This window comes from Bubalus kerabau, chromosome 4 (assembly GCF_029407905.1).
Source record: "Bubalus kerabau isolate K-KA32 ecotype Philippines breed swamp buffalo chromosome 4, PCC_UOA_SB_1v2, whole genome shotgun sequence".
Lineage (NCBI taxonomy): Eukaryota > Metazoa > Chordata > Mammalia > Artiodactyla > Bovidae > Bubalus > Bubalus kerabau.
Genome location: NC_073627.1, coordinates 25,834,615 through 25,862,220, shown reverse-complemented (window position 1 = coordinate 25,862,220; position 27,606 = coordinate 25,834,615). Strand labels below are relative to the sequence as shown.

The 27,606-nt window shown below is 41.2% G+C and overlaps 1 protein-coding gene across 3 annotated transcripts; it reads left to right on the top strand.

Annotated features, from left to right (window-relative positions):
- The first annotated feature begins 1,130 nt into the window (after nt 1-1,130).
- Nucleotides 1,131-21,053, top strand: CBX1 (chromobox 1). 3 transcript variants are annotated; one of them, XM_055576083.1, is made up of 5 exons: nt 1,131-1,984; nt 16,773-16,949; nt 17,398-17,575; nt 18,124-18,218; nt 20,057-20,249. In XM_055576083.1, the coding sequence occupies exons 1-5, from the start codon at nt 1,923-1,925 to the stop codon at nt 20,232-20,234; spliced, it is 690 nt and encodes a 229-aa protein (XP_055432058.1). In that variant the 5' UTR covers nt 1,131-1,922; the 3' UTR covers nt 20,235-20,249. The 3 variants fall into 3 exon arrangements, with proteins under 3 accessions (XP_055432058.1, XP_055432059.1, XP_055432060.1); XM_055576084.1 differs by lacking the exon at nt 20,057-20,249 and adding an exon at nt 20,602-21,053 and having other exon boundaries at nt 1,152-1,984; XM_055576085.1 differs by having other exon boundaries at nt 1,166-1,888.
- The last annotated feature ends 6,553 nt before the right edge of the window (nt 21,054-27,606 follow it).

Genomic DNA, 27,606 nt, shown 5'->3' with positions numbered 1-27,606 from the left:
GCCCTCTTTGCCTCTCTCATAGGTCTTTCAGCAAAACTCTTATGATATTGCTGAGCTGGGTTTATTCTTACATGGCAGTTCTCTAGAACCCACTACGGGTTCTAGAATATTTCTGTAGAACCCCAGTTCTCTACCTTACTCTGTACGGTACCTGACTCAGCAAAACTGTTACATAAATGCAGGCTCCTGCTTTCTGGGGTGGAGTGCAGTAGACTCGTTTCCTTTCTCCTTTTCTTCTGATTAGAAGGATATTTGAATTCCAAGTAAGGGGGGAAGGTCACCTTTTGGTAGACGTTCTGTTTAGATCCTAATTGAACAAGGAAATGTAGAGTAAGGGGGAAATGGAAAAACCCTACGAATGTGATGTGAAGAAAAGAGATGGAAGAAAGCTTGATCACCTCCATTTTCTTTCAAGGAGGAAAAGAACATTAATTTGTGTGCATGCTCAGTTGCTCCTACGAGCGTGTGCTAGGTTGCCCCAGTGGTGTCTGACTCTTTGCGACCCCACGGTATGCAGCACGCCAGGCTCCCCCATCCGTGGGAATTTCCAGCAAGAATACTGGAGTGGGTTGGTATTTCCTCCTCCAGGGAATCTTCCTGACCCAGGGATCCAATCTGCGTCTCCTGCATTGGCAGGGAGGTTCTTTACCACTGAGCCACCTGAGAAGTGAAAGTGAAAGTCGCTCAGGCTCAGTCCTGTCAGACTCTGCAACTGTAGGGAATATACAGTCCATGGAATTCTCCGGGCCAGAATACCGAAGTGGGTAGCCTTTCCCTTCTCCAGGGGATCTTCCCAACCCAGGGATCGAACCCAGGTATCCCACATTGCAGGCATTTTCTTTATCAGCTGAGCCACAAGGGAAGCCCGCATATTCACCTATTTAATCATTTATTCAACAAATGTTGATTTGACTGTCTTATGCTAGGCGCTGAACTGGGCCGAGGTTTCTGCGCTAACGGGAGTGGAGTTTTAAGTCCAACAAAGAAGACAGACACTAATTAATGACAGTCAAGTAGGGTGAACATTATCATGAGACCGAATTTCCACATGAACAGGTTTGGGGACAGCAGTCTAGCTGAAATCAAAACTAGGACACTTGTCTCAAAGAATAAGAAACAGGTTTTTTGCCTATTTCTGTGTGTCTTTGAGGAGGCTGAGTTGAGGGAAGGGTACTCATGGATATTGAGGGTTTCGGCACTAAAGCCTCCCATTCGTACAGCCAGTTTAAGGGGGAAGTTCAGGATATCATGAATGACACCTACCAGGGGGACCTAGCCTAGCTTAGGAGGTCAGGGAAGGCATCGAAGGGGAAGTACTTTAATCTCAACTATGAGAACTAGAAGCCTTATAAAGATCTGGTGAGAAAGCCTTATAGAGATCTGGTAAGAAATAAGATTCAAAATTTTCAAGAATGTGAACTACTGTCCAAAAGTGGTTTATATTTTACACCGAACATCCAGGGGTTCGTTTGTAAAACCACACGTTTTAGTTTGCTAGGTTGCAGCGTTCTGAACTACAGTCTCTTCGGCACTAGCGGTTGAAAAATTAAAACTTCTCGAAACCCTGGCAAACTGTGCGTGGCGCCGTGGAAGGCGCGCAGCACTTCGGGTCTTGTAGTCCGGGATGGACTCCGAGTCCCATATTGCTGTGCGGTGGGTCGTCGCGCCTGCGCAGTGCGGGCGGCGGGCAGCGCAGAGTGCGAGGCTCTTTTGTTCGTCCGAGGGGAGGGCCGTTGGCAGGGGCCTGCGGTACGCCGCTTCAGTGAGGGGGCTCGACAGTGGTCACCCGGCTTGTTGCTTTTCTGGTCGCCACTCCCCCGGCCGGCCGGACAAGACCCGCCAGTAGCGCGACACCGATTCCTCTCGGGCTTGTGGGCGCTGCTCTGAGGTGAAGAGCCCGCTAGAGGCGGGCAAGCGGGGGGATGGCGCGCGGCGGCGGCGGCGGCGGGAGCCCTGGATCAGGGGCCGCGAGCTCGCGGCGGAGGTTAGGAGCGGAGAGCGCGCCCGAGTCTCTCTCCCTCCCCGCGCCGAGCCTTCTGCCGGGCGCAGTGGGTAGGGCGAAGAGCGCGAGAAGATGGAGAGGGCGGGGCGGCGAGTCCGGAGCCAGAGATTGAAGCGATTTGGGGTGGGCCGAGCATTTGCGCGTCGCCCTTCGGCCTGAGTAGACCAAGACAATGCTACGTGGGTTGGGTGGACGGCTGGGGGATTGGGCTGGAGAGGAAACATAGTAAATTGGGGAGAGGACGGACGGGACATCCTGGGCGCTTGAACCAACGTAGGGAGGGTTGACGACTGTAAGACCCGAGGTTAGAAATGTAACCTGAGAATATTGGGTCCCGCCAGGGCTGCCATAGGAACTCCGCTTGCGGAGTTGCGGAGCAGTAACTTCGAGGAAATTGTAAGGGGGTGGGGGGCAGGGCAGCCCAAAGCGTAGTGCTTTGGGGAGGTCTGTTGAGTAAATTGGGGAAGGGCCTAGAAGGAGGGGTGGTATTTGCCTGGTTTTGCTCGGGGACTGGGGGTGGCGGGGAGAAACTGTTAAGAGTAAGTGGGCGGAGGTCCCGAGAGCTTTTCTGTGAGGCTTGCACAAGAAAAGGGAAAAACTGGCCACCGCTTGCTTCCTGGTTGATCGGCTGTAAGAATAATGTGTGGAAAAAAGATGGAACGCATTTTATTATCTTTTCCAGGTTTTCTCCTGCCTCCTTCACTCGGTATTTCCTTTAAGGAGTTAAAAAGACCCAGTGCAACTCTTGCTTTAGTTCATAATTACATACGTTTTTATCTGGGATTGTTGCTGGTCACAAAAGGCAGTGAAATTGTAGAAATGTGTAGATGAGTTCATATTTAAGGAATGAAGTTAGTGAGAGATTGTGAGATGGTGTGGGAAGTTGAGAGAGAACGTGGAAAAGTTCATGAGACTGTGCGATTTTTTTCCTTGAGCTCTGAAGTTTTTTAGCCAGCTTGTCCTTGCTAGAAAATTTGAACACGAAGGGAGCACTACTTTACCCCTTTTTCAAAACTTCAGATGAAGGTTTTTCTTGGATTGCTCTTGCATTCAGACGTGTTACTGGTTCGACTCTGTTGAGGTGGCATTTACAAGAAGATCAGTTATACCAGAACCTCTGGCCGGGGGTTTAAGATAACCCTTCTCAATTGTGTTAAGGCTCAGGTTGGCATTTTGGAATAGTTTTAAAAGGTCCGAGATTTTGGAATGGCTGCAGGAATACAGTTGGGAAATTAGTGTCTGTATTCCAAAGTGCTTACAGGTATTTATATGGAAAGTGATATTATTGAAGAGCCGTTGGAATCGGCCACTCCTTGATAAAGCTTTAGGGCAGTTCAGACTCTTCAGTCCTTTACAATTTTCTCTGTGGTGCTGTTTTCTTCATTGGCTGCTGTAGCCTAATTTTTTTTTTTCCCATTAAAAATGTAAATATCATATAGCTTTGTGCTTCTAGCTTCTTGATTAAAGGAGACCGAGAAAGAATACTCTATCCTTCAGTTTGACTACACGATACTAATATTTTTATCATCATCTAAAGAAAGGAAGCAACCATTCTATCTTCTGGTGACCATTTTAGAGACTAGGAAAATATTTCTTTTTGAATTCACACCACTTAAAGAGAAGTGATGCATTTTTGTCATTTTCTAGTAGTTTACCAATGAAATCTTCCCTTTTTGTATACTGTCTCTGATGGTATAACAGATTTTCCGTTGTATTTGATGAATTTTTACATTGTAGTTTATTTTTCTGGGTAGTTTTTTAAATAAGATGCTAATGGCTAGTTTATGGGTTCGTGTAGGATGAGCCATGGCTCTTGTTCATCCAAGACTAACATATAGTTCATTCATATTGTTGAATGAATGGATAGGGCTTTGAGATCTTCCTGAGAATTCCCTGTGTTAGCAGAATAACTCTGTGCATTTATGTAAGCAATTTGCCTGTTTTTGTTCTATGACATTTGGCAGAGTAAAACTGTTGCCCTTGGCATTCTTGTCTTAGCCTCCATTTTTAATATAGTCACCCAGGTATTAAATACAGAAAAGGTATGCAGATTGTGTAAGTGGCACTTTTAAATACCCTAAGCCAGGACTAGGAGAGCACTCAGGATCTGGGTTTCAACAGCAAGCTATATAGTACTTTGAATATTTTCTGTTATGTAAGTATTTTGAAAATTTTGTGTCCTTTGTATGGAGCTAGGTATTTTTCAATAGCAATGTGTATTGGAAACTTGAATAGCCTTTCCAAGGTTAATTGAAGAAGTTATTTGAATAAGGACAAAATTCTGATCGTGTAAGTATTTGAGTTACTGCCTTTAAGCTTTTGTGATTTGCTGACCAAGAGAGGATGGCCTGATTTGTCTGTGAAATTGTGCCTTTCTTTAATAGTAGCTAACACATTGAAAGCTTAACAACTGTGGTATTTGAGAAGTTAGTGTCATTATTCTGATTTTGTTTTGTTGTCTATGAATGCTTTGGTCTCTGCTTTTAATTCCAACTTAGTCATAATTCTGGTCTTGCTTTCTAATCACTTTTATTTCATTTTAAACTAAAAGATTTGCTCCTGGTATCATTGTGTCTTGCTAATATTTACAGATACCTGTGGCTTATATATATATATAGTTTTATTTACATCAGCACAATGAAAAGGAGTTAGCCAAAGTTTTGGACACATCTCAGATAAAATTCTAATTTTATTTTCACACTGATATTCTAGTCCTAGATCCCAAAATTCGAGGACAGGGGTTCCTTTAAAAAGAAAGTCCTGCTCACTGGGTATGTGGCACAAATTCTTGTTTTTTGCTCAGTAAAGTTTTCCATCTGGAAAGCATTTGCCTCACAAACAGCTACAGCTAACGGACGAACTAAAAGCATTTAGAAACATGAGTCAGAAGGACTACAAATTGAATGTTCTATACATGCCTTCACCTGCCTTTCTATGATCAGTAATGCTACTGATCATAATCCAATTTGTTTACTGAGCTTTCCCTGAAAAGCTAAGAGCTTTCAACCTCTGTTCCTTGGTTATCTGATTCTGAGACATCCATTCTTATTGCCCATATGGGGTTCAGCACCATAAGCCAGGTCCAGACCTACCTTTAATTGAGTGTCTGAGTAAAAATAAAAACAAAATGCTTTGGTAATTACAAGAAAAAGAGAAATAATACTTGGCAAAGTTGTGTAGACGTGATGGAAGAAGTAGCATTTGCTCTAGCCCTTGAAGGATGGATAAGATTTTGACTACTAGTTTTGGACAGGATAGTAGCAACCCACTCCAGTATTCTTGCCTGGAAAATTCCATGGACAGAAGAGCCTGGCAGGCCGCAGTCCATGGGGCCGCAAACAGCTGGACACACTGAGCGTGTGCGCACACACACTTCTAAGTAAAGAGCAAATCCATGCATGGAGGAAGTGTGCAGGTGTGTTCAGGTTATAGTTTTCTGTTTTGACAGGAATGTAAGATTTGTGAGGGAAGTGGGAGTCTGGAATAGGTGAATCTAAAGGGTGTTAGATGTTACACTGAGGAGTTTGGCCTTTCTAAGGAAGGAGGAGGAGACTGCAGAAAATTTTGCAGCAGTTACCTGCTGCTTTCCTATTCAGTCTACTCCCACCCAAGATGGTTTACACCCTGCCTACCTCAGAAGTGCCTCATTGCATTTGTTAACAATAGTTCCCTGGGCTTAAATTGCCTCCCTCCAGTCCCACTTTTCAAATGCTGTTGGAGCCTTACCTCAAATCCTGACTTTTCAAAACCTCTAGTCACCCTAGCTATTTATTTTTCTAAACCCCAGTAATACTTTTGTGGCTACTTATTCTTGCTTATATTTCTTTTGCAAATTATTACATACTCCTGTTATTTCTTCTGTTGAAATGAAAATGAACTTCAGTTGCTTTTGTACTTTTTTGTATGTTTTTAATCTTACAGTCCTGGTTCTGTGTCTTACCCTTGGGAGACTTTGGGAATTTTCCTGTGCTTCAGAAAGCCTTAGTTTCCTGAAATGGACTTAATAGTGTTTGTTGTGAGAGTTGAATTAAGTGCCTTTCTATGCATTAAGTGTTCAGTATTCAGCATAAGTTATATGTTATTACTAACCTTTATGGCATTTTCAAAGGCCTGTACTTCTGTGAGTCTGCAGATCCTGCTACCCTAGCCCAACAGTTCCATTTGCCTGGGTCGAAGGGGTTCCTGTGATGTGGAACTTTCAGAAGCTTTCAGTGCTTTAGCTGGAATAAATTGGTTGGTTACCTTTTACCACCCAGGCTCTCAGTAAATGCTTATTTTTTTTTACTTTTTTTTAATAGATGATATTAAAAGCTAGTAGAGCTGTAGTCATTAACTTTTATGCTGTTAACTGACTAGGCCTTGAACCTAAGCTAGAGGCAAAAGACAGGTCAGGAAAACATGGAATGGAAAAAGGAGCTAGATGAAGAAGGAATGAAGTGGGGAGTGAAATGCACAGTAATTATCATCTGGTTCTTGTCTGCTGCTCCCTCAGTCTAGCTCTTTCTACCTGGCCACACTTGTGTTCCTCAGATAAAGCAAGCTCTTCTCACCCTAGGACTTTGAACCCACTGTTCTCTAAATTTGCTATATGTTTCTAAGTTTTGTCAAGTTGTCTCCTTAAAATCTTTATTGAATTTGTTACAGTAATGCTTCTGTTTTATGTTTTGGTGGCGAAGCATGTGGAATCTTAGCTCCCTGACAATAACCCACACCCTCTGCATTGGAAGGCGAGATCTTAACCACTGCACCACTAGGGAAGTCCCATTAGTGTTATCTTGCTGCTTGTCTGAGCCCTACTCTGCAGACACATGTGTGCATACACTCCCACTCATGCTCACTTATTTGTCCACGTTAGAATATAAACTCTAAGAGACCAGGAATTTTGTTTGTGGTGTTCTCCCCATTTTTCTAGTGTCTCACACATAATAGACGCTCAGTAGATGATGTAGGAGTATGTTCACAGGAAGAGTTAATCTAAACCTAGTCTGGGGCTTCAAGGATGCTTCTTATGTGGGCATTTTAGTTAAGGGAAGTGGTTAAGTGGAAGATGGGGCAAAGGGCAAGGTAATCATGATTGATAGGGTTAGATGCAGTGGTCTTCAGTTCAAATGCAGTTAATGGTATGGAGGTCTTCATTTTTACATCAGTGGCTGCTGTTGAGAATGAACTGGGTTAGGAGTTACCTGGACAGGAGATGGTGGTTACCTGGAGTAGGATGGTAGTAGTGGGACTAGACAAATGTATAAGTTAAAAGATATTTAAGATAAAAAATCAACAGGATTTAGTAAGAAACCAGATACAGAGTATGAATAGAGAGAAATCAATGTCATAATTTTGTCCTGAACTCAGTAAAAGCTACATGAATTCTTAGACCATTCATTTAATTGAGTAATTGACCTTTTTGAAAAGTATATCTGTAAAATCAGAGCCTGAAACCATAATCTCTGAAGTTTATTATAGAACTTTATCATATAAATCATTAAAACTGACTTGGTATTTATGTAGTTTCTCTAGAAATCTTAAAATTCCTTTTGCAAATAATTCTGTTGAAATTTTCCATTGTTTGTATCCAGAATTTACTTCCTTTTCCTCACCTATCTTCATAGGAAGATGGATTCCTTTTGCCGTTTACTACAAGGTCTTTATTTTTCTGCCTGGATGAGATAAAAGAAAGAACATAAGGAATTTCTACACTTCAGGTTATGAAATGTGATTTCTCAGTTTCTGGCAGCTCTTCTCTCTCAGTATTCCAGAAATGAGATCTTGGTTTCTGTTTTGTAATTACTCGTCATTCTTATCAGTCAGATCTGGGTCCTTCTTGAGTGTGTTCTGGAGCTGCTCTGATGTTTTGAAAAACCTAGCCATGAATTTCAGCCATATACATAGGGGGAAGAAAATGGTATTTTCCCACCAAGTTCCCATTGCACTGGATTTCAGAGTTATGCTTAAAGCAGTACATAATTAATGAAGTAGAACATAGGTACAGATATGTAAATAGATAATGAATGCCAGAAGGTCATAAAAAGCTCACCCCAGAGGAATTCCATGGAGTTACTACACCTGTCTTACAGATGAGGAAACTGAGTTTGCAGTAAATACACATAATGCCTATAGGCATAGTTTTGAGAGATCGAGGACAGGAAAGATATGCTTCTGGTGCTCATACTAGCTAGCTTTCATCTGGTTAGAGGAATTATAAGGAGTCTTCAAGCAGTACTCTTCCAGTTTCATTGCTAGGAGAAAAAAGGTCTAGAGTGAATGCTGTTGAAGATGATAGAGAGGTTTTGTTTTCAAGAACATCAGTTATCACTTACTGTTCCAGCCTTATTCTAAATGGGCTGGAATAATGGGCTTTATGGAGAAAGTAAAATGTTCACCTACCTTTTCGCTAAATATAAGAATTGATTTGTGTTTGCAATAATTATGTCATTTTACTGAGGAATGTAGCTTCTGTCAATCCTCTTGTAGCAGTGGCTTTTTTCCGAGGATGTGCATCAGATCGCTTAAGGAGCTTTTAAAGATGAGATGTCGTGATCAAAGCAACACTGTTTGTGATAATAAAAAATAGTAAACAACCAAAATTTTCATCACTAGGTGAATGGTTAGAGTATGGTGTGTCCATACATATGGAATACTTTGCAGTTTAAGAATGGAGATCTTTATGGAACAATGTCAGAGATACATTATATTAAAAGGCAAAGTATAGAACTGTAGTATCTACTTTCACATGTACATCTGGGTCAGTTTACATGTAGAAGGACAAAGACAGATTTTGAGGAAGGAAACTGATTTCCTACATTAAGTAATTTTGTAATTGAATATGAATACATATATTACAATTAGAAAAACAAAATATTTTTAAAAATAATACACATACTCTATTTTTTGACTCACTGGATGTAGACTTCTGTGTTTATAAATTCCATAGGTGAGTCTTTTTCTCATTTAGGTGAAAGTTCTCTGTTCAAGGTCTGCTTTCCTGTGAATTCTTTCTTAATATAGACTCACCAGACCAGTGTGTTTTACCTTAGCATTTACTGAAAACGCCCTACTGGTCTGGTTTCAGAGGTCTGTAGATACTACCTTGTCCTCACATCTGGAGTTTGACCTTTCTGAAAGCTGGCAAGAAATCAGCTTAGAAGTTCTGGGGTAGCCCTTTATAATTCACGTACGTGATGGCAATCAGGAGCTATGCTCACATTGTCTTCTCAGATCCTTCTCATACCCTTTCACTCGGACTTCACTTTATTGCACTTCACTGTATTGTGTTTTGAAGATAATTGAATTTTTTACAAATTGAAGGTTTACAAGTTAAAAGTTTATGGCAACCCTGTGTCGGTCGAATAAGTCTATCAGTGCCATTTTTCCAACAGCATCTGCTCACTTTATGTCTCTGTGTCACATTTTGGCAATTCTCTCAATACATCAAACTTTTCATTACTGTTAAATTTGTTATAGTGATCTGTGACCAGTGATCTTTTATATTACTATTGTGATTGTTTTTGGGTGCCACAAACCATGCCCATTTAAGACAGCAGAACTTAACCTGCCAGCTGTTCCAGTCTCTTCCTCTCCCCAGGCCTCCCTATTCCTTGAAATTAGGCCATTTAATAACACTACAATGCCCTCTTAAGTATTCAAGTGAAAGGAAAAGTTGTGTCACTCACTTTAGAGGCTAAAAACTATTAAGTTTTAATGAGGAAGGCATGTTAAAAGCCGAAGGCCAAAGATAGGCACTGGTTAGCCACGTTATGAATGCAAAGGAAGTTTCTGAAGGAAATTAAAAGTGCTACTCCAGTGAACACATGAATGATAAGAAAACAAAACAGCCTTTTGCTCATATGTAGAAAGTTTTAATGGTCTGGATAGAAGATTAAACCAGTTACAGCATTTCCTTAAGGCAAAGTCTAATCCAGAGAAGGCCCTAACTCCTCATTTCTATGAAAGCCTCGCAAGGTAAGGTAGCTGCAGAAAAGTCAGCAGAGGTTGGTTAGTAAGGTTTAAAGAAAGAAGCTGTCTTCGTAACTTAAAAGTGCAAGGTGATGCAAGGGGTGCAAGTGCTGGTGTAGAAGGTACAGCAAGTTATAGAAGATCTAGCTGAAATAATTAATGAAGTTGGCTACAGTAAACAACGTATTTTCAGTGTAGATGAAACAACCTTCTATTGGAAGAAGATGCCGTCTCGTCATCTTGCTATGATAAAGTCATAGCAAGAGAGGAGAAGTCAATACCTGGCTTCAAAGGATAGGCTGACTCTATAGGGGCTAAGATAGCTGGTGACTTTCAGTTGAAGCTAGTGCTCATTTACGATTCCAAAAATCTTAGGGCCCTTAAAAATCTAATCTGACTGTTTAAAGGGAATAACAAAACCTGGATGACAGCGCATCTGTTTACAACACAATTTACAACATGGCCCCCTGCATTTTTTGGTCTTAGCAATGTATGGTACTTTCCTTATATCCCTTTTTTCCAGACTATTCTGCTTTCCAGTTTCAGACAAAAACTCTTGAGCTTTTTCTATTGCCCAGTGCATCTCCTTAACAGTAACTTTATCATTTTAAATTTTAATTTATTTCACATGGAAAAACTAATACTTGGTGTGAAAAGATCTGCTGCACACAATAAAGTTACAGTATTTTAAGCCCACTGTTGAGGCCTACTGCTCAGGAAAAAAGATTCTTTTCAAAATATTACTGCTCATTGATAATACACTTGGTCACCCAAGAGCTCTAAAGGAGATGTAAAAGATTAATGTTGTTTTCATGCCTGCGAACACAGCATCATTCTGCAGCCAGTAGATCAAGGAATCATTTTGACTTTCAAGTGTTACTATTTAAGAAATACATTTTGTAAGGCTATAATGGCCATAGATAGTGACTCCTCTGATAGATCTGGGGAAAGAAAATTGAAAACCTTCTGGAAAGGATTCACCATTCTAGATACCATTAAGAACATTCGTGGTTCATTGGAAGAGGTCAAAATATCAACACTAACAGGAATTTGGAAGAAGTTAATTCCTGGCCCTTATGGATGACCTTGAGGAGTTCAAGACTTTAGTGAAGGAAATGCACATGTAGTGGAAATGGCAAGATAATTAGATTTAGAAGGGGAGTCTGAAGAGTAAATTACTGCAATCTCAAAATAAAACTTAAACTGATGAGGAGTTGCTTCCTATGGTTGAGCCAAAAAAGTGGTTTCTTGAGATAGAATCTACTCCTGGTGGAGATACTGTGAAGGTTGTTGAAGTGACAACAAAGGATTCAGAATATTATACAAACTCATTTGATAAAGCAACAGCAGGGTTTGACAGGACTGACTCCAATTTTGAAGTTCTGTGGGTAAAAGGCTATCAAATAGCATGAGTACTACAAAGAAAGCACTTTATGAAAGGAAGAGTCAATGTGGGGAACTTCATTGTTTTATTTTAAGAAACTGTCATAACCACCCGATCTTTCATAATGTACCACCTTCATCAGCCTGCAGCCATCAACATGAAGGCAAGACTCTTCACTAGCAAAAAGATTATGACTTGCTGAAGGTGCAAATGATGGTTAGCATTTTTAGCAGTATTTTTAAGGTATATGTATTGGTTATTTAGACATAATGCTATTGCATGCTTAGTAGACTACAGTATAGTGTGAACAACTTTTCTATGCACTGGGAAAAGAGAAAAGTTGTGAGACTCATTTTATTGTAGAGGTTTGGAGGTATGCCTGTATTCAAAAACAGAATGCCTAATCCTGTGTCTGATACTTCACTGTCTTCTGCCTGCAAGCAGCGGTGTTACTCCTTTCCATTTTCTAGCTCTTAACTGTAAGAGTGGAGGGGTGTCTAGGAGAATCTCAACTGTGTTTTTTTCTCTTAAAGAGCTATGAGTTCATGACTCTTGCTTCAGATTTACACTATTCCTAGATTCATTGGGACACCATAGAACAAGTTTGGGTTCTTAAAACTGGCATTAGCCTACTTGCTAAGCAACAAAAATGCAAAATTCTGTACTTGTCAGGGCTTCCCTATTGGCTCAGTGGCAAAGAATCCACCTGAATTGCAGATGTGAGTTTGATCCCTGGGTTGGGAAGAACCCCTAGAGGAGGAAATGGCAACCCATTTTCCTAGCAGTGTTCTTGCCAGGAAAATCCCACGGACAGAGGATCCTGGCGGGTTGCTGTCCATGGGGTTGCAAAGAGTCGGACATGACTGAAACAACTGAGCACACAGCACTTGTCAATTTAAAAGACTCAGAAGACTCCTGGGGCCCTAAAAGCCAAAACTTTGTCACACCTGTTGATTTAATTAACAGCTGTTCATTTGCTAAGTTGCAACCCCAAGGATGCAGCACACCAGGCTCCTCGAACCTCTACCATCTCCCAGAGTCTGCTCAAATTCATGTCCATTGAGTCAGTGATGCTATCTAACCATCTCTTCCTCAGCCGCCCCCTTCTTTTGCCTTCAGTCTTTCCCAGCATGCGGGTCTTTTCAAGTGAGTGTGCTCTCCACATCAGCAGACTCACTGGAAAAGACCAAGTAGATTAAACACCTATACATATTCAAGGTATTAACTGAAAGAAATCATTGTCCGTCACTTCCTTATTTACTGATGACAGATTGTAGAGAGGGATCAAGTCAGATCCTTTCCTTGTACAGACTGGAGGGAAATCTCCCTTTAAGTGTTATGTTGTTTGGTCTAGCTCCTAGATCTGTGTGTGTGGCAGGGTCATTAGCTCAGCCCTGCTAGGAAATGTGCATACTGAAGTGCTATAATTTTATTAATTGTGACCTTGGGAGGTTTATTTCCTGTAAATCTGTTGTGTTATCTCTGAGGTGTCAATGACATCTGAATGGCTTATTTTATAGGATGATTTCAAAGATCAAATGAGTTGTGGTAGCACATTAACTGTAAAGTGCAATATAAATGTAAAGTATTTTTTTTCTAGGCATTTTAAATGTGGCATATCAGACTTCCCTCGTGGTCCAGTGGTTCAGAATCCGCCTGCCAAAGCAGGGCACATGGGTTCGATCCCTGCTTGGGAAGATCCCACATGCCTTGGGGCAGCTAAGCCTGTGCACCACAACTACTGATGTCTGCCCTCTAGAGACCAGCCATCCTCAGCTGCTGAAGCCCCGGTGCCCTAGAGCCCATACTCTTGCAACAAGAGAAGCCACTGCAATGAGAAACCTGTGCACCAAAACTAGAGTAGCCCCCACTCTCTGCGACTAGAGAAAGCCTGCGTGCAGCAGTGAAGACCCAGCACAGACAAAAGTTAAAATTAATTTTTTTTAATGTGGCAGATCCAGTTAAACATCTAGGTAAAAATTATAGCAGCTTAACTGATCATAGGTATTTTTGTCTGAAACATCGTGATGACCCTTAAGAAGACTTGTCCACGGACTGAGATTTCTGAGTTAATTTAGAACTGTTCACCTCTGTGTACACATTGTGATGTTCTGATATATATCTTGACCCTTTGTTCATTGATTTTGGCACTTTTTATGCTATAATTTGGCTGCCAGGATATTTAGAGAGAGTGGCAAATAGAATTGACTAATGGCATTTTTCCATTGTGCTACTACTCTGATCTGAGTTACTTTGAAATTTCCTTGTCAAGCAATTCCAATTGAGAGCCCTCCTTCCAGGTATTACTGCTGGTATTTGGAGACTGCCGTATTCAAGGAGAGGGGATTTCTCTGGACATTATCAGTTTGGAAAGTACATGCAAATGACTGGTCTGTCATAATATTTAAGGGAATGTTGGCTTGTCTGACTTCCCTGGTGGCTCAGAAGGTAAAGAGTCTGCCCACAATGCGGAAGACCCAAGTTTGATCCTTGAGTCAGGAAGATTCCCTAGAGAAGGAAATGGCAATTCACTCCAGTATTCTGGAAAATCCCACAGATGGAGAACCCTGGAGGGCTACAGTCCATGGGGTCGCAAAGAGTTGGTCACGACTGAGCGACTAACACTTTCACTTTGGCTTGTCTGAAAGTGCTTGGTTTTGTGGGAAGAGTGAGTTGTGTATTTAATCCACTTCTCTACTGACTTTGACAAATGGCTTATTCAGGACCCCAGAGATGTACCAGTAAAAAAGGAAAAAACTCACATTGGGAAGCCTGGCTGAGAATCTCCAATATAAAGAATCTAACTTGGAGACGGGTGCTGGGATGAGCTAGTCAAGAAAACTCAAGACAGAAGTGGAGGTCTATTTTCTACATTCTTCACTTCTCATTTGAACTCTTAGGACAATGAGTTTAAATAAGAGGAAAATCAAAAAGTCTCATTCCAGATTTCCCAGTAGCTAGAGATGAGGTAGAAACTGTTGTTATTTTGTAGTAGCAGGACTTTTTGTAAGACAAATACAGCTATTAATGTAGACAACACAGATAAATAGCTCTTAATTCTGAAGCCAGAGTGATAAGACTGCCTTTTCTTTACTTTCTTTAATTGCTTAGAAGAAGGTTGATTAGGGGACAGTTAACTGGTTTGGAGTTGTCTGTAAACCACTGTTCTCTTTCTGTTTAGAAAGGGAGTGGCTTCTAATTTCTGAGTCCAAACTAATGTAGGGAGTTGTGGTACCCTTTGTTATTGAAAGCTAACTGTCAATTTATTTTTCTCTGCACATTAACCAAAGACTGATGATAAATCTTGCAAAGAGAGCACTTGTTCTTGGGAGCAGCTACTACTGCAGCACTTACCCTAAAGAAAAATTAGATTTGTTTTCTTTACTGATAAAATAACACTTATCGTGGCAATCAGAATTCTGAAAACCTGAAAATACTTGCCTCCGGGAAGAAGAAACAGCCTTTGAATCAGAGGCACAATAGCCAATAATTAGCCAAAGTTGACGTTCAATGCATTGATTAGTCTGTTCAGTAACAGAGGAAAAGGAAAACTCATGTGGCACTAAAACATAGAGGGGTGGGGGAGGGGAGGAAAGCAAAATCTTGGGTATGTAAAAGAAGAGAAATGAGCAAATGTAAATGAAGAAGAGTCAGCATAGAGGTGTGTTTGAGCTGTGTGGGCAGGGGCATTGGGTGTTGCCATAGACCACACTAAAAGCACCTCAGAAAACTTTCTTCATGTGAAAAGTTCAGAATGCCTTTAGTGGAAGACGTATCTTTATTTTTAATTGGCAGACAGGTTTCTGGAAAACAGGGACAATTACTTTCTTGAATCTCCAGTCTTCAGCAATGTCTAAAATTTTCTAGCAGCCAACCAAATGTTTGTTGTTTCACTAGTCCGAATTGCTCATATGTACCGAAATGAGAATATCTCAGAATGTAAACTAACTCAACATCTGTAGATACTGTAACTGATTCACAATGGTGAGTCTGATTTTTATGAAAGGTTTATTTCATATAGTCTATAGATGAGCTCTTTCTAAATATATTCTGTCCACATGCCAGTTTAAAAATATGTAGAAGTGTTTATACTTTCACTCAGTAAGACTCCTTTCCCAAGGATGCTAGAAATAAGCAGTTTAACCCCCAAATTGGCACTGCCTTAAATACAGACATGAAACATGGTAGTAACCACTTTCTTGTCTTGGATCATCTGCCATACTTTTGACTCTATAGTTCCTGCTTGGTAGCTGATCTATCAGTTTGTAGATTTCAGCCAGTTTTGTAGATCAGTTTTATTGTATTAGTATCTTATGGCGCCACCTACTGACACAGTTGTAGGCTTTATGCCTACCCAGCAGTTAGATGAGTTGTACAAAGGACCGAAGAGAACAGATTTGTAGGGGACTGGAAAAACCCTTAGAGGTTACTGTGTGTGTGTGCTAAGTTGCTTCAGTTGTGTCTGACTCTTTGCAACCTGTGGATTGTAGCCCACCAGGCTCCTCTGTCCATAGGATTCTCCAGGCAAGAATACTAGAGTGGGTTGCTATGCCCTCCTCCAGGGTCCCAACCCAGGGATTGAACCCATGTCTCTTATGTCTCCTGCGTTGGCACGTGGGTTCTTTACCACTAGCACCACCTGGGAAGCCCTAGAGGTTATCTAGCTTGATGATATATTATACAAAAGAATACAGGTTTTGTTATCTGTGATATCTTTTTTCTCATACTTACTTCCAAAATCATTAGAGAATCTCATGGTCATTCTGGCATTTTTATGAATCTTTCTCAGACTTAGAAATAAAAAGAATAAAAACAAATGAGAATTAATGGTGGCATTCTTAGAAAAGAAAATCACATAAAAAACCTTAAGGGAACTCAAAAGAGATGGTGCTTAACAATGCAGAAGAATTGTATATATTATATATGCATATACAGAAGGGAAAATTAAACTAGATGTCTAATAAATAGGATAAGCTATTTGCCATAGTAAAAATCCAAGTCGAATACTTTGGTGAAATTGAAAAACATTCAGAAAATAGGAGAAAACATGGATCAGCGGGTTATATATATTTTAGGTTTGATGTATAGACCTTATTTTTGGGAAGATTGCTTTTCTTTCAAATTAATGTAATACTTTAGATATCATAAGTAAAGAAGTATTGGGAGTTATTTTTAAACTTAGAATGAGTATAAAAGTTTTAAGTGGATGTGCAGGCATAAAGTTTTGCTGTGAGATTAGTTGGAGCTCTTTTAGAAAACTAACTTTCTAGTTCAACATAATCAGAAAACTCTTGGCTATTGAAAATGAATAGGCATAACATTTAATAACAGCATTGGGCCCTATTAAAGTCATTTTTTATATCCCTGGTTTTCTTATCCGCATATTCCTCTAAGAAGAGTGCCCTAATGTCCTTTTTATTTCCTTTATCATTTTAGCAGCGTCATCCTTTATACCAGAAAGCTGGCGGGCACTATGGGGAAAAAACAAAACAAGAAGAAAGTGGAGGAGGTGCTAGAAGAAGAGGAAGAAGAATATGTGGTGGAAAAAGTTCTAGACCGTCGAGTGGTAAAGGGCAAAGTGGAGTATCTCCTAAAGTGGAAGGGGTTCTCAGAGTAAGTTTGATTCACCCAGAAAGATCTGTTCATCCGATCACCAACTGTCTCTCAGGAGACTGATAATGTGCATGACACAGGGCACAGGGTGCTCTGATGGGTACATTGTGACTCTGGCTTGGCCTCCATGGCTTATAGTCTAATTAGGAAAATGATCTACATATACGAAATGCTATCATGCATGACCAGTTTCTGATGAGCAGTTTTGTGTGTGGCTTAAGACTGATGCAAGTTTGCAAAGAGAAAGCAAACTTTCTTTTGAATGAGGCAGCTTTCGATTTGTGTTAATACTAAAAAGCCCCCTACCACTTACCAAGAAATTTGAACTTTGTCAAGTTCTTGGTCTTGGACAGAATCTAGTTCTCTTCCAAGTACAGCAGCTCTCGTTCTCCTGTGCCTCTCGATGGAGTGTGTACTAACTTTGTGACTCTTGTGCCTCTGGTTTCAGTGAGGATAACACATGGGAACCAGAAGAGAACCTGGATTGCCCTGACCTCATTGCTGAGTTTCTGCAGTCACAGAAAACAGCACACGAGACAGATAAATCAGAGGGAGGCAAACGCAAAGCTGATTCTGATTCGGAAGATAAGGGGGAGGAGAGCAAACCAAAGAAGAAGAAAGAAGAGGTAAGACTTGAAGTAAGAATTTTTACTAGCCCAGAATTCATGCTGCTGTCAAAGAAACTGATAGCCAGATAATTTCAGCACTTTTGTTCTGCTGCTGCTTGGATCTCAGTCCTTTTGCAGTCTTAGATAGGCTAATGCTTTAAAAATGTCTGGGGGCTCTCATGAAGCCACATAATCTACTCATATCTGAGGTTTAAGAACAAGTAAGTGCAAGGGTATTTTGTGTGAGGAGATGCTGTCAATGTTTTAATCATTTCAGGTTTTCATCCATTCAGTACCATAAAGTAAGGTACCTTTTGAGGGTGAAGAAACAATTGTGAACATTTATTTTGCTTGAGATGAATGTCCCTTTTTACACATGGGGAAACCTCAAGCACATCAAAACTTGATGGAATAATCACTCTGATTCTAAAAGGCTTGTGACTTAGAGCCAAAGAATTGGTGAAATGTTGGCAGAAGGATTTGATTACATTGTCATCAAAACAGGAGTAGCTCTAGTCTGGAAAACAATCCCATACAGTTAAAATTGTTCCATCTGGTTTTTACAGTCAGAAAAGCCACGAGGCTTTGCCCGGGGTTTGGAACCAGAGCGGATTATTGGAGCTACGGACTCCAGTGGAGAACTCATGTTCCTAATGAAATGGTGAGTCTGCCAGTGGCTCTGTGTGGTGGTGTTTTTCTCCTTCTTCTCATCTGTTCCATGTCAAAGGAAAAGAGGTAGACCTTGGAAATTCTAGTTGCCCAGGTGTGAAATCTTTAAGATGGCATAGTCCTTCAATAATTACCCTCGGCCTGACTGCCAACCTGGTCTCATGAGTTACAGGTAGGGCCCTTAGGATTCTCAGATTTTTACCCCCCACCCTTTTTTTTTCTTTTTTTTTAAGGAGGTGGGACAAAATCTAGAGTGGAGAGGTATATACAGGAAGGAATCACATTTCATTTCTGTAATAAAGGGGGAAAAAATGAAATGTGATTGAACCATCCTCCCTTTCCACCACCTTCTTAATAGAGATCGGGCTAGCCCCAGAATCAGAAATTCTGTTAACTTCTCAGGGTTAGGAAAGAATTTCTGAAGCTCTTCCTTTGTCCTGGTTAGATCCTTTCCAGTTGGTGCAAATTTTCAATTGCAAAGTCTGCCAGCAGGGGTCAGCAAGGCCCCTTTACTAAGCACAGAGAAGCCTGCTTTTCTTCACTATAACCGGTGATAATAGTACTCCATAAAACATCTTAATGAAAGCAGTTGTCCTGAGACTCTTAAGAACTATAATTAACCCAAAGTTCTCTACTCTGTCCAAAAGGAAGACTTTTCTTCCCTTTTTCTTGCTTGTTGGAAATGCTTGTTCTCCTCTCCTCAAAATGGAGCTCAATCACCACCTTTAAAATATAAATTAGGAGTGAATACTTCTAAGCCTTTGCCAAGGAAGCATTATTCTAGGGACTTTATCCCTTTATCAGTCTAGAACCTTCTTGGAAACTTGTATCTATACTAATTTCTCTCCTTTAGAAGGTGGCAAGAGAGACCTAACTTGAACACTGAAAGCCAGTGTCATAGCTGGCTGCTGCTCCTGCTAAGTCGCTTCAGTCGTGTCCGACTCTGTGCGACCTCATAGAAGGCAGCCCACCAGGCACCCCTGTCCCTGGGATTCTCCAGGCAAGAACACTGGAGTGGGTGACTAAACCTCTTCTTTTTTTCCCATGCATTCCCTAGGTGTTTATTGAACCTGACCTTCTTTTAGCTTATTTATTGCTTGCCTGTAGGAGAAAAGTTAATTTTAAGGAGCTGCATATGGGGGAAAAGAATTAATACCAGGAGTTACTCAATCCAGTTACGATACACTTGTGTGTGGCTGTATGTGACCAGTCTGAGTAATGGTAGCACTTCCTTATTGCTTGACATTACATCCCTTTGGTTGACTCACTAGTATGTGTAAAGATTATAGCTGAATGTAACTGCAAGTTAAGATTGGATGTTGATTATAAAACCAAGTTAATTTTAAAGCTATTTCTCCTGGAGAATGGAGATACTTGTTCATTTCCCTAAAGTAGCTATTTTTCTGTGCAGTGAAATGACTGAACTGTTACCTCAGAGGCTGTTGTTGGATTGTCAGCAAGGGGTAGGCTGCTTCAGGCTCCCATACTGTTATACTTCTTTGCCCTCCCATTCTCTTACCTGTTGTTCAAAAACATCCTTTCCTGGCTTACTCTTCCCTGGATCAGTGGGGCTGTGGGGCTTAGGTATACATGTTGCTGGGGTGCCAGAAGTCTGGTGTGGAGCCTCATCAGAGATCCCCTCATACATGTATCTGTCTGCTGCCTGCCCTGTGCTACTGCTTTCATCTAGGATGTTCCCAGTGGCCTGAAGAGAGAGCTTATGCCTAAGTCCCTTGTAATATGTATGTGGTTTTCAATTTTTGAGAACATTTTAAAATTCAGAAAAATATAGAGAATTACATAACAGTCCCTTTATTTTCTTCCTCCCAGTCTTGAAGCACCATTTCAAAGCACCTGGGAGTTGTGGCCTATCTGTGTGTGCATGGTATTTGGTAGTGTTAAACAGTGTGATTATGAATCAGCAAGAAAGTCTCCACCTGCATTGGCTCTGGCCAGAGCCAGACTGGTATTAAATCTTATTATCCAGCATGGTATTAAATCCTGTTAGCAGGCCAGGATCTCTCCATGGGCTTTTGGTAGCTGGGATATGGCTTTGGGGGAATATGGTAGCCTTCCTTACTCCTTCAGAGAAACTGAGAGTGTCATGTTTTTTATGTGTGGGGGTGTTCAGAGGTTCCCAGGGGTTCAGAGTTAGCTTTTGACAAAGAGGGTATTTTCAATGGGAGAAGATATCCGAGGATATTACTTGACGAAAAGCTGCTAGTAAATGATGCTTTTACCCCATGTTATCATCCTTCCCCGGCCTGACTTCTGGAATTAATATATTAATATTTTTAAAGCCCAATTTCTTGGGAGATCCATGTTAGGAGACCACCAGCACCTGGTCTCAAAGTCTCTTGTGCTTTGTTCTACAGGAAGAACTCTGATGAGGCTGATCTGGTCCCTGCCAAGGAAGCCAATGTCAAGTGCCCGCAGGTTGTCATATCCTTCTATGAGGAAAGGCTGACGTGGCATTCTTACCCCTCAGAGGATGATGACAAAAAAGATGATAAGAATTAACTTTCTTGAATACCAGCCCCTGTCACATCTGACTGTGGGTTTCAAGTGGGGAAAGAAGGAGTTCTCCTTGTCTTGACACCATAAAGGTGGCTTGAGAAGATGTCCTTTGAAGAGCCAGTATAGTTTCTGTGCCCTACAGCAGCCCAAGGGCTTCAAAGCCGTTCCATGCTGTACAGTTTGCACACCCATCCCGGTGGAGGGGAAGGAAGGTCAGTGTTTCAAGGCAACCCGTTCTGAACTTTGCTTTTAAAAAAAGCAAAGGGCCTTCTATGAAGGACAAAACATAGAATGGGATGTGGGAGAGCAAGAGATACTGTAGATCTTCAAAGAGCATCTCCACAACCCACACAGCCTTCTTCCCGATAGTGTTAACTCTGCATTTTTACAGCGTAGCATGTGTGTAGTTTTTGGCTATTACTGGTGTATTATTTGGGGTGGGTGGGGTGGGGTGGGAAAGAAGGGAGATGGGTTAGGATCATTTTTGTTAAAATTTGGGGAAACAGTGAAACAAAGGAAAGAACAACTAATGATGATTGGGTTGTGTCCAGAATATTGTATCCTTTCAAAAAATGTCATTGGCAACCTAAATGAGGACTGTGAGAGACTGTTTAAAAGCTGTGAATGCCTGAAACTTAGAAGCCAAGGTATTCCCTGCCTGAGCTTAATGCTGTTCCCAACAAAGGAATAAGAAGCTACCAAAGCTGCCATTTGGCGGATGGAAACTAGTTGAGGAGGAAAAGTCTTATTGGAGTGTATACACAGGCAGATCATTCTGTCTTAGAGGTGCTACTCATGAAACTGACAAGAAGACCCTTTCTTTTCCTATTGTGAAGTTACAAATATCAGCTTCTCCATCCAAGCCACTGGTGAGGTATTTAGGGAAGGGCAGAGAGTGGTATAGGAGGTAAGTGAGTAGGGAAAGACAAGGGCCGGTGCTCATAGGGTGGGAAACTCTTGGAGCCTCTGTTTTTTGAACTTTGAAACCATTGGTGGCAGGGTTCAGTCACTGACAGCACAAGTTCAAGAGTTGAATGATTTCAAAAGCCCTGGTCTCAGGAGAAGATAAATATTCATACTGGGGCAGTGGTTCACTTTAAAACAAAATAAATTTTTTAATCCTAAGAACTAACTAAAATCCAAAACGCTGTGAGTCATGAGATCCATCAGTTGTTGACATCGTCTTGAGCTGCATCTAGAACTCCATTGTAATTTTTAGGCGTGTGTTAGGTTTTTGTGAAAACTTTTGTTTAAATGTAAACTTCATATCAACTGTCAGTTTTTTGTCTTAATAAAACTATATAGATTTATAATCCTTGATTTTTGTCTTGTCTTGCTGGAAACTCTCCTTGCCTTTTATTATAGATTGACCCTCTTTAGGAACAACCTGCACACCTGAATGGTTTTTCAATACTATAGGCTGGAAAATCTGGTATCTGGCGTGAGTCTTCTGAGTGGTCTCACCATATTAATTTAGTATTTACTGAGCATTTACAATTTCTACAGAGACTGTCACGTCATTCTGTCCTCATACTGCTCAAAATGTGTTTAGCAGTCTGTGACCTGGTAGCAGTTCCAAACTGTGATACATTTGGAAACACAGATTTGGGGGTTAACTTTAGATCCTGACTAATGTTATCATAGATTTGTATGACCTTGGCTAAAGCCAACTTCTCCAGACTTTTCAGGTATTGGTCCTGTGATTGATCAGTGAATTAAAATGTCATCCATTTTCTGCATATAATTCTAGAGCCCAAACAGAACTAGATTCTTTTTTTTGGCTGCGCTGGGTCTTTTGTTGCTTTGTGCAGGCTTCCTCTAGTCGGGGCAAGCAGGGCCTACTCTTTGCAGCACACTGGCTTCTCGTTGCTGGGGGCTGCTCTTGTTGACAGCACAGGCTTCAGTAGCTGCAGCATGCAGACTCAGTAGTTGGGGTGTGCAGGCTTTATTAGAACATGGGCTCAGAACTTGTAGTGTACAGGCTTAAGTTACTCCGTGGCATGTGGAATCTTCTGGATCATCCACTGCACCACCAGGTAAGTCCCAGGACTGGATTCTTGTCAGTTACAAAAGGGGAAATAGGATTTCCACTGAGATCAATTCAGCTCTACTCAATAGTTAAGGCATTTGTTCCAAATAAACTGAGTGTAGGACTTTCCTGGTAGTCCAGTGGTTAAGAATCCTCCTGAAATGAAGGGGACGCAGGTTCTGTCCCTGGTCCAGGAACATCCTACATGCCATGGAGCATTTAAGCGCATTCCCTACACTGCTGAGCCTGTGTACTCTGGGCCTGTCCTCTGCAACAAGAGAAGCCATCACAATGAGAAGTCCACGCACAGCAACTAGAGAGTAAGCCCGTCCACTGCAACTACAGAAAGCCGGGGCACAGCAACCAAGACTCAGCATAGACAAAAATAAGTTTGTTTTTTTTTTTTAAACCATATTATTTCCCAGGGAAGACACTGGAATTGATAATGCATGCAATGAAAACTGAAGCGAAGGGACACAATTTTGTTATCTTTAAAAGCCAATTATCACACATTTCTAGACTCAAGAATGAAGGATAAATTCTCAAGTGATTGTTGAAGCCACAAATGCATGCAAAAGTGTTAGGGAAAAAATATACATAGACACAACAAATCTTAAGTCTCCTTTCAGAAAATATTCGTAGAGCATGTCTTCAGATGTGCAAAAACATATGTCGGACGCCTTTGACAAAACTACATCATAGACCTCTAGCCCAAGAGTCAAGGAGGTATATATGTTGCCCTAGTTACCATTACAGAAGAACAAGAGCTAACTGATTTGATGACAGAATCATTGTCTGACACTGGCAAAGCCAGTCAAGAAAAAATACCTTGCTCCTTTACTGCCTTTAGTTTCAAGTTAATAAATACAAAAACACTCAGGCTCAGGAGTAACTTTCTGCTTTCCAATGGCATTTGAAAGTTTTGACTACCAATTATAAGTAATTTTTAAATAGTTGAGTTTTTAAGTACTTATTTTCAGATGTAATCTTATATTCCAGAACTCATTCAGACTGGAGTTCAACTGATTTTAACCCTTAGCTAGTTAGCATTGACCATATGTACACAACACATTTACAGTCTATGGTCTGTGACACTGGGAATCTGTATTATAAGGTATAGTTATTTTCCTCTTAGAGAAAGGGGTAATGCTAGAAGAAATTGCTGCGTCAAAATTTGGTGGAACTCTGAAATCCAAATTTCTGCAATGGCTCCAAATCCTGAACTATGTATGGAGCTGGGCTGTTTGAGATCAAATCTATCTGATCAAGTCATATTAATCTGATGTGCATGCAAGTTAGCCTTCTCATAAAGATGTTCTCATTTAAAACTCAGAACTGATAGGAATGAACTAAGTCTAGGCTCAGTGTTTTCCCGCCACTAGAATTTGATTGAAATACAAATACCACTACCAGGCCAGCATTCAGCTTACTAAGTAAAAGGAAGTCTTGGCTTCCTTCTCCTTTTCTTTTAGCATCCTGATGTCTGGTGTGTGGTAAGAAGTTTGATATAGGACCTTAAGGTCCTTAGACAACCATCAGTCTCTGATTTGCACATCACCTTGGTATGACTGTGCAGCAAGGTTTTCTCTAAAAGTTAGTGATTCCCTAGCCAAAGAGTTCAGAGTCATTTTCTCATCCGTATGACTTAATTGACTTGGCCTTGGGCACCTCCTTTTGAGTAAACTGATGGGTATTGAAAGCAAATGAAATCGGAAAAAAAAAAAAAAAACCCACCCTACCGGGATAAAAAACATAGTTAGTAGGCCCTGCTTGAAGAAAGTAGAGCAAGGAATGTTTCTAAGGCTTTTCTTTTTTTTTTTTTTGGCTTAGGCCAGTTAGGTGGCAGAACTCTGAGGCAAGGCTAAAACATTTAAGTTTACAATATATGCTGACTAGTTTTTCTTAATAAATAGCTAGTGTTAATTCACCAACTGGTCTGAGTCTGCATTCTGACCTTGTTGGTTTGCATAGTTTGTGATAGTACCAAAGCTGCTGTTCATGCCATGAGGATTTTAAAATCCTAGTTGACTGACCAGTCCTGCCCTGTTTACTGTTTTGCACAGCCACAAATCAGGCTGGGCTACTTGGGGGCCTGGCTCTGGGACATGGGCCTATAGTTGCAGTTACTGCTTCAGCCCCTAGCTGAAGATTGGAAGGCTTGTTAAGACAACTGAATTAGCCTCATTAAATGTGTTTAAAAGGCAGAGCCCCAACACTTGGGTCTTTTCTCCCTCTCTTCAGATGAACTAGATTTTATTTCCTTGGTTAAAACAGCAACTGGAATTAGTAACAAATACCATGCAGCCTACTCCATTATACAGTTAGATTGGAAAAGAACCAGCTTTAAGACTTAATACGTCTGCACATTCAAAAAGGAAGACAAGGGTTTCTATCCTACTGATTGTGAAAATACACCTCTTCAGCAAGGGCCCATATTCTCACTCCACTGGCGACAACTTGTACACTAGATTTGTTTTTCAACTAATTCAGGCAGACATGAACTTTCCAAGTCCTAGATCTAACAAGGACTGGAACTCAAACCACACGTTAAATTTCACATGTATCCCCACATGCTCATTCTCTACTGTAAGGTTCAGAACTAGAGGAAAGAAGAATGACACCTCTGTGTGAGGAGTGGAAGTGAAAGGGGGTGTTGGTACACACAAAACGACAAGCTGAAGGTCTGAGTCCCTTTCACTTCCCAGGTAGATCAGGGATAGGAAAAAAAGGCTTAACCACTCATCATAATCAGTAATCAAACACATGGATTTTGCTAGAGCATGTCTACACTGGGTTGTGAAAATGACTTCCAGGAAGGCAGATGGTACCCCTTTCAGTACCTGCATAGCATCAATGCCCTAGAACTATATATTCAGCCTGAGCTTCTGAAGCTGTTGCTCTAGGTCAGTCCCTACTGGATGAGTTAAAATAGGGTGGTGGAGACACTTTTCTACAAGGCACTTGTTTTTCCAGCTACTTGCCAAACAGACCTAAGAGCAGGTCTGCTGTAGCTGTGGGTGGTAAAAGCAGGGATGAAGGCAGCCTAAGACAGGACTCCATGGTAAGTACCTCCTCATTCAACGGCTGTTTTTAATAGTTCAGCTTTCCCCAGGACGAGCAAGGAGTCAGCTCTGAAGGCCAGGTCTTGACACTGGAGCATGTCTCTAGATTTCTATTTTCCCCCTCAGTTCTGTGGGGTTTTTATCTATTTTTATTGAAGATCTATTTTGATACTGAAATAGCCCTGGTTTCAGTAGTGAGACCTTATGTGGAGCAGAGACTGAAACAATGGATCTGGGACTTTCCTGGTGGTCTAGCAATTAAGACTCCGTGCAGGGGGTAAGCGTTGGATCACCCATTGAGGAACTAAGACCCCACATAGCCTGGGGGGGAAAAAAAAAAAGGATCTACTTCCACTGCCTTACATAGTTGAAGATGTGTGGGAAAATCAATTTGAATGACACCTAGAACTAAAGTCAAGACAAAGCAAGCTTTTGACCCCTCCCCAAAAAGACACCCAGAAGTTTGGTCCTGAGGCCCACTCATCCCCCTATGAACTCCAGGACCTTGCGTCACTTCCTGTCTCAGGTGCAACAGCTTTCACAGGCCTTGCTTGAGTTCTCATATCTTCTTCCTGCCAGAAAAAGCCTTGAAGCTGGAACACCCACTCCACCTGCCAACAGCAAAAAGAGGTCAGCCCCACAGCAGTGCTGACCAACTTGGCCCAAAGCCCCAGCTAATCAGCAAGCTCCCAGACACAGCTGTACATCTCTCCATAAGGGGACATGAGGGAAGGGGGTGACCAAAACATACTTTCTCAGACCAGAAGCAACACTAGCAAAGGGGAGGTAAGGCCTTTTCTCTTAAAATCCTTAAAAAAAAAAAGTTTTAAAAGTTGCAAAACTAAAGTTAAAGCCTAATTGTGTACTAAACAAAAATACATATACACGTTTCTAGAAAGAATTCAAAGACATTACTCTGAATTTTACTTGTCACAGTTTTCTATATATTTTTGTCAGCAGTTTTTCCAACTTAATTTTTAGCCTTTTTTTCCTTTAAAATCTGTTTTATTTGGTTTACAGTCAGTTTTGTTGTTCAGTTGCTAAATTGTGTCCGACTCTCTGCAACCCCATGGACTATAGCACGCCAGGCTTCCCTATCCTCTCCCAGTTTGCTCAAATTCATGATTCATGTCCATTGAGTCCGTGATGCTACCTAACCATTTCATCCTCTGCTGCCTTCTCTTTTTGCCTTACGAAACAGCTCTTACTTGATAGGACGGACCAACCCCTTCCAACTAGAGTTGGGGCAGGAGAGGGTAGGAAGCCATTGTAAATTGAAACAAATTAAGAGCTCAGCCTTATTCCCAGAATTCTATTCCACCCTACAGAATAAACTCTAGTAGCAGCAGCAGCAGCATCACGGAACCAGGTCACACAGTGGTACATGGGGAGTTCCAGATCACAGGTTTCATGATGGAGAACACAGCCTCCAGCCCAAAACCTTGTCTGGTAATCTCACAGACTGCCAAGTGGCCGTTCATTACTTGGGCATTTGTAAAGTACCTACCATAGATGGGCATGAGGCAGTTCTAAGAACCATCTGGTACCTTAAAGCATTCACCACTTCATACGCTTTTGGTTTTTTGAGGGAGAAGATTCTGGTCACCTCAGCCGGAAAGGATTTCAAATGCCTTAAACCCTGGGGTCACATTGTCTGTTTCTCTAATTCTGGGGCCCTGCTGTTACAATGCAGTGCTCGGCGTGTGCCAGTCCGTCCATCTCTCAGGTTTCCATCACTCTCGTCACCGTGACTACACTCCAGCTGGCAGGTG